The sequence below is a fragment of the Sardina pilchardus genome, chromosome 3 (assembly GCF_963854185.1).
Source record: "Sardina pilchardus chromosome 3, fSarPil1.1, whole genome shotgun sequence".
Classification (NCBI taxonomy): domain Eukaryota; kingdom Metazoa; phylum Chordata; class Actinopteri; order Clupeiformes; family Clupeidae; genus Sardina; species Sardina pilchardus.
Window position 1 is genome coordinate 7,546,549 of NC_084996.1, and position 6,474 is coordinate 7,553,022.

At 41.9% G+C, this 6,474-nt stretch overlaps 1 protein-coding gene across 1 annotated transcript; it reads right to left on the minus strand.

The window, feature by feature from the left end:
• Positions 1-2,498: 2,498 nt before the first annotated feature.
• On the minus strand, positions 2,499-6,231 carry myl4 (myosin, light chain 4, alkali; atrial, embryonic). Its single transcript, XM_062531603.1, has 7 exons — positions 6,055-6,231; positions 4,387-4,414; positions 4,052-4,201; positions 3,563-3,736; positions 3,126-3,203; positions 2,857-2,923; positions 2,499-2,672 (listed from the first exon to the last, which is right to left on the minus strand). Exons 1-6 carry the CDS (start codon positions 6,160-6,162, stop codon positions 2,895-2,897), a joined length of 567 nt encoding a protein of 188 aa, XP_062387587.1. The 5' UTR covers positions 6,163-6,231; the 3' UTR covers positions 2,499-2,672; positions 2,857-2,894.
• Positions 6,232-6,474: the final 243 nt, after the last annotated feature.

A 6,474-nucleotide genomic window follows, 5' to 3' on the forward strand; every position in this document is an offset into this window, starting at 1 on the left:
CTGAGTTGCTTAGCAACCAGACCACTTGAAAATGAGTAGGCAATTTCCATTTTGTTCCTGTTCTGTCTGTCTGTCTGTCTGTCTGTCTGCCTGCCTGCCTGCCTGCCTGCCTGCCTGCCTGCCTGCCTGCCTGCCTGCCTCTTTCTCTCTCTCTCTCTCTTTCTCTCTCTCTTTCTCTCTCTCTCTCTCTCTCAATTCAATTCAATTCAATTCAATTCAATTGAGCTGTATTCTCTCTCTCTCTCTTTTTTCTCTCTCCCACACACATACACGTACGCACATTTTGACATATGACTTTTTGCAATTCAAATGTGTGCATAAGTGGTTCGTTTTATACTTTTCTGTCTTTTAGTCAATTAGCAAAAAGACTGATTTGTTGACACTTTCTGTGTCCATTAGCCAGCAGTAACCCCTACAACAACTATAAAGGACAGTCCTTTGTTATAGCACCTGATGTTGCAGAGCCTCATTTGAGCTACGTTTTGTGACCATAGGGGGGCAGCTTTGTGCAAGTATTGGCTTGGACCATCAGTCAAGAGTTACAGTAAACATTTCTGTAAGAAAGGTTCAAAGCCATTGTATATAATGTTCCATTTTCAAATCCACAGCTTGTCAATCACACAATCCTACAAGGCCTATACATATTTGTTGTCAGTGCATATACTATATCTTAGTGTCACTCCAGGTTATTAGTGACTCAAGATTGTGGTTAGTTCATGAATTTACAATACAAACAATTTCAATTTTAATCAGAATTTTCACTGCATCTGAGTTGTTCCTTTTGTTCCTATAGGGTACAGTGGTAGTGTAGTGGCTGATGAGCTGGGCTAGCACGCCTGTACAGTTCTGGGTTCAATTACCACCTTCCACTGTTGTGTCCTTGAGCGAATTGACATGTCAGTCACTATGGATAAAAGTGTCTGATGAATGAAATGTAGATGCTTTCCCTTTTTATTGGCCTATATTTGTTGATAAGCTTTTAAAATTCACACCCTCATTTTAAGAATGCAAGACGTCTGTCTACTATGCTTGTAAAACTCAACAGAAGCTCTGAGGTCCCCGTGGTATTTTTACAGTATGTAACCTGAAGACCGATGAGGGGATGCTTGTCAGCTGCTGCAGTGTGGAGAGGGATAGAAAAATGGACGGGCATTTTAGACCTTCCTTGTTCTCTTAAGTGTCTGACCCTTAGCTTTGCTATTATAACCCAGGATCAGCAAGGGGTTATTTTCGGAGGAGCTGTGATCTCTGGGAGTCTTGCCTTATAGGCCAAAGCTATTGTCCTGGGAGCTGAGGGCAACCTGTATTAGCAGTAGACTGACAGATCTAGCCCAGGCCTGGCTGGCTCTTCTCTGGTCCCTCTGTGTAAAGTACACACTATACGTTGGAATCTGAACCACACTCATCTGATCTTGTCTCTGTTCTCATGTTCAACAACAAGTTATGAATTAGTGAATAAGATAGTTGTTGTTTGAAACTGAGACTCTGTGAACATGACTTGTATGTGCATGTATCTATTGTTAGTTTTTATGGACCCTGAGACGTTGGGTGCTGGCATTCAAAGCAACACGTCCATGGGCCTTTTGCTTATGAGTGAGACAGCTGGGGGATTTGGAAATGAAACACTGACGTGCTTTTCAGTGTCAGTTGGTACAGTCTCTTCAAGAAGACATAACAGAAGCCCAAAGATAACATGGAACAGCAAAACATACCTCTCTCTCTCTTTGTCTCTCTCTCTGTCATGTGTCTTTAAAAGAGCAGCTGATACTGTAGTTATGGAAAATGTAATCCTCTGAGGGCCAGCATTTGGTGTTGAGTTTAGACTTCAGAGCACAGTGTTGCTCAATTTAGAGCTTGCAACAAATGCAATATATTAGCATTTGTTGTATATTATTTGCTTTCCCAACAGACGCAGATGTGTGTGTTATTTATGTATCTGTGTGTGTGTGTGTGTGTGTGTGTGTGTGTGTGTGTGTGTTGTGTGTGCATGTTGTGTGTGTGCAGGAGTGGAATCTCTTCTAATCAAACATTCCTATCATTAGTGTTAAGCCCATCAGACTGAATGTAAGCCATGTAGCTCACGAAGCTCAGGGCAACAGCTGCCAAAACTCTGTCTCTGTCTGTCTTAACATGCAAGCTATCTCTAATGATTTCTCAAAGGCAGTGAAATCACACATGCTAACCACTAAAATTTTCAGCCTGCATTTGTTTACCTGACCTGGCTTGTTGACCTGAAGGCTTGATTTATAATTTGGTCAAACCATAAGATTTGTTGTGTTCTATGAACTAGATAGCTGTTTGACATTGTTTACTTCACTTGTAGTTTGTTAAAGCCAACAACTAATCAAGTGAAAGTGACTATCAATATCAATATTTTTAAAGAGTAAACTGGAACCTAAACATTATAGTGATGCGGATGTCACACTGAATATATGACACCCCATAATACCCCCACACCACCTCCCTACACAGGGTCATCTCTGAAACCAGCTGCTTAGTTAGGCTGACATTTTATTTGAAGCACCAAACAAAAACAGAAAATAAATTAAAAAAGGAAAGACTTTGTGAAAGAACAGGTAATGTTTTTTTTACAGTAAGAGGACACAAACAGGAAAAGACAGGAAATAGATCACAAAGATGATGGGAGTTCTCTATCCAGGAAGACTTTGATCCTGGGGAGTGAGAGAAGGTCCGATATTATAGATAAAGTCATAGATAATCAAGCAATTCAAGTATCCCATATGTTTTTTTTTTTTTAAACTTTACTGTCAAGGCACTTGTTTAAACATTATTCATTTACATAGTTCTTGACAGAACAGGAAATCAGATTTCTATGTTTATGTGTATATGCCCTACCTTATGAGTTATAAGACCAGCATGATTGTGCCATTCATTCAGCCAGCCAGGATGTGTTTAACGAATGCTGTAAAACAGAGAAAGATGAACAATGTTCATATGAATAATGCTTCACAAGTTCACGTTCATGAGAGTGTGTTTGTGTGGGCTTTTACAGGAAGCAAGGGTGTGTTTGTTTGTTTGGACATTAGAACTAACAGGTGTTGTGTTATGTGTATCTTTAACAGTGTGTGTGTGTGTGTGTCTGTGTCTGTGTCTGTCGTCTGTACCTTCATAGTTGATGCAGCCACTGCCATCTTCCTGTCCTGACATCAGCTGCTCCACCTCTCCCTCTGTCATCTTCTCACCTGCAGACCATCAACACAGGTGTGTAAACATCCACACAAACACACACTCCTCAAAAGCCGGCCTGCACAGTCACAACAAACATCTGAGAAACATTTGTTATGAATGGGCACCAAATGGACTGTAGCTGCACCAAATGGATTGCTGACTGTAGATACTGTCACAAAATGTAAATGTAGCAATATGCCCACAGACTAAAACGTATCGCCTCTAGCCCTGCTTGAATGCTTCATGAGACTGAAGGATGAAGTTGGTGTCACACAGCTCTCTGATAGATTTTACATGAACATGGAAGGGTGATTCGACTTCAACTTGGTTACATGATTCTGTGGAAAGGTGATTCTGGCTTAGGTGTTCTCACCCAGTGTGGCGAGCACATGGCGAAGCTCTGCTCCCATGACTGTGCCGTTGCCCTCCTTGTCGAAGACACGCAGCCCCTCCACAAAGTCCTCAAATGTGCCCCTATCCTTTGACTTGGAGATATGCTGGAACATTGGCAGGAAGGTCTCAAAGTCGATCAGAGTGCTGTTCATCTCTGCAGATGAAAGAGCAAAAGTATGAGCGATTTGGTTTGTGACTAAACTGCAAACACTTAAAAAAAAAAAAAAAAATGATATAGTTCATGTTTATGGATGTGTTCAAAAGACATGTGAACGTTATTCAGGTATATATTTATACTATATATGCAATGTTTGATTACACTGAAGTGTCTGAATAACAGTCCCTAAATGTTACCTGACAATCTTGCCATCTCATTAGCACAGAGTTGACTTACTTGACAGGCTGAGGAGGATCTTAAGGTTAAAGGTCGTGAAAGGCTATGCTGGAGGTCACTGTTGGTGTAGCCTACCTTCAGGTTTGGGTTTGCCCAGTACTTTCATGACCTCTGCGTTGGTGGGATTCTGACCCAGTGCCCTCATGACGTCACCGCACTGAGCGTACGAGATCTTCATATCGCCTTTAGGAGTTCGGTCAAACAGCATGAAGGCCTCCTTAAACTCTGTGGATAAACAACAAAAATAGCCGATTAGTCAGTTCCCATAAGTTAGTTAGCTGATGCAAAGCTACAGTATCTCACAGCTTAAGTGTTAGGCATCATTGAATGGATCAAACACATGAAGTATTTTAAATGTCGATACATGTGTGATTGTAGAGAAAAGGATTTGCCATTTCAATCAGACTTACCATCAATCTGATCAGCATTAAATTCAATCTGAAAGAGCAAAGACAATTATTTAATATTTTAGACCGATAAAATAATGTCAGCCACGGTTATTTATATCCAGCCACAAAGCCGTTTAAAAAAAAAAATAAAAAATCCATCACAATTACATTATCAATCCTGAAGATTGCCTTCATCTTCAAAGAAGTACATTATTACTTTCAGTGAAAAGATGAAGCAAAAAGAAAAACTCTTTTCACTGTTCTCAGAGTGTGCCCTGAATATGTCACATTTAGTATATTCCAGCATACAATTTGCTTGTCATCACTGCAGAGAGCAAAGGAAATACCAGTATTCTGTCCAACTACAGTACGTACATGTCTGGCATTCAAGAGCCCATTCTATGTACTGGTGGTTTCTCAGTTCCTGGTAAACTCCCCTGAGACGGTGTAGCCTCCCCATTTGCTACACACACACACACACACACACACATGAGGCTCTTTAAGGACATTTTTGGCAAGGTCAGCTGTGGCCAGCAATCGCATGCCATCCGCGTCTTGTCTAAGAATAGCTGTTGCATGTTTCAGAAGTGTGGGGAATTAGGGTGATACCCTACACGTTACCCTCTGTCCCGAAGGACAATGGCTAAGACTGGTGAGAGGGAGAAGAATGCAAAGCTCTGACTGGGGACCTGTTTTGAAAGGCCGCAAACGAAAAGGCTGTTCTTAGCTCTTTGCTACCCTGGGGGACTTGAGTCACTGTGCACTGAGCACCCAGCCACCAATCTTGAGATTGACATGTCTGAATGGAAAATCCTCGCAACGCCAGTAAAGAGAGCAGACAAGCCCCTTCCCAAAAAGTCATGATCTAATCTTAAAAGACGAAATTTAATTCGGAGGTAACCTTGTTCTTGGCAAGCTGAAGTTTCATCAATCCAATTAAAATACTTCACATGTGTAATTCCTCTGTGGTGTCAGCTGTGTGACAGCGAGCGAGGACCTGTGCCAATTCTTGACAATAACTCTGTCAACTCACAAGCAGAGATTAACTTGGCACCAGCCAGGCATGTTCCAAAGATACTTTTCATTTTCCACGGTCATCAATCTGTGGTGAGATACTCTCACATCTCAAACTTCCAAAATGGGGATGTCATCTGTTTCCCTGTTAGACTCGCCATCAATAATTCAGTGAAAGGCTTACAGTACTACAATGGTGGATTTATACCTTTGGCTGTGAATATCCTTTATGACTGTGAAGTCATGTGAAGCACTTGGGATTTCAGCATCAATATTAGGGAAAATTGTTTGTCTGTCAGCTAGACATAGCCTACTGTAGATGGTGATTTAGACAGATCATTACCAATAAGTCAAATAATGAATTATTTATGTATACATCATTAAAATATCAATAAAATGAACAAACAAGCAACACACAAATTAATATTTAATTAACTATTCTCCAAAAGGTGATTGCGAAACAAAACTGGATGTACAACAAGTTGGAATGTGCCAATATAAATAGCTGCCTTCTGACACTTTACACACACCACAAAACCCATTTCATCTCAGTGTTTAGAGGCAATTACAGAATGTTTAGAGATGATTACAGCGTGAAAAATACCACAGCCATCTACCAAGCATGTACTCTCCAGCATTGACCACAAACACAGCTCATCAGGATGTGACACTCACAGCGACGCTCTTGGGGTCAAAGTCCGGCTCCTTGGGCGTCTCTGGCTCCGCGGGAGGGGCGGCAGGCTTGGCTGCCTCCTTCTTGGGCTCAGGCTTCTTGGGGGCCATTGTCTTGAACAGGCAAGTCTGGGAGATGGAGTGATAAAGAGAATGAGCGACAGAGAGAGAGGGGGAGACTGAGGGATGAAACGCCAAGTGAGGAAGTCCCGTGTTGAGTTTTATACTGTCCATCAGCTGCCCTTGTGGAGGCGGGGGATCGTTCCAGGGTGGGGGGCCCCTCTGGCCTTATAAGGACAGGAAGCAGGGGGTCAGGAGTGATGGGGAGCCTCTGTCCTTTGGGCAATATCCCTTAAATATACACAGACACACACACACACACACACACTGGATAAACACACAGATACACTCCCCAAGACTGCA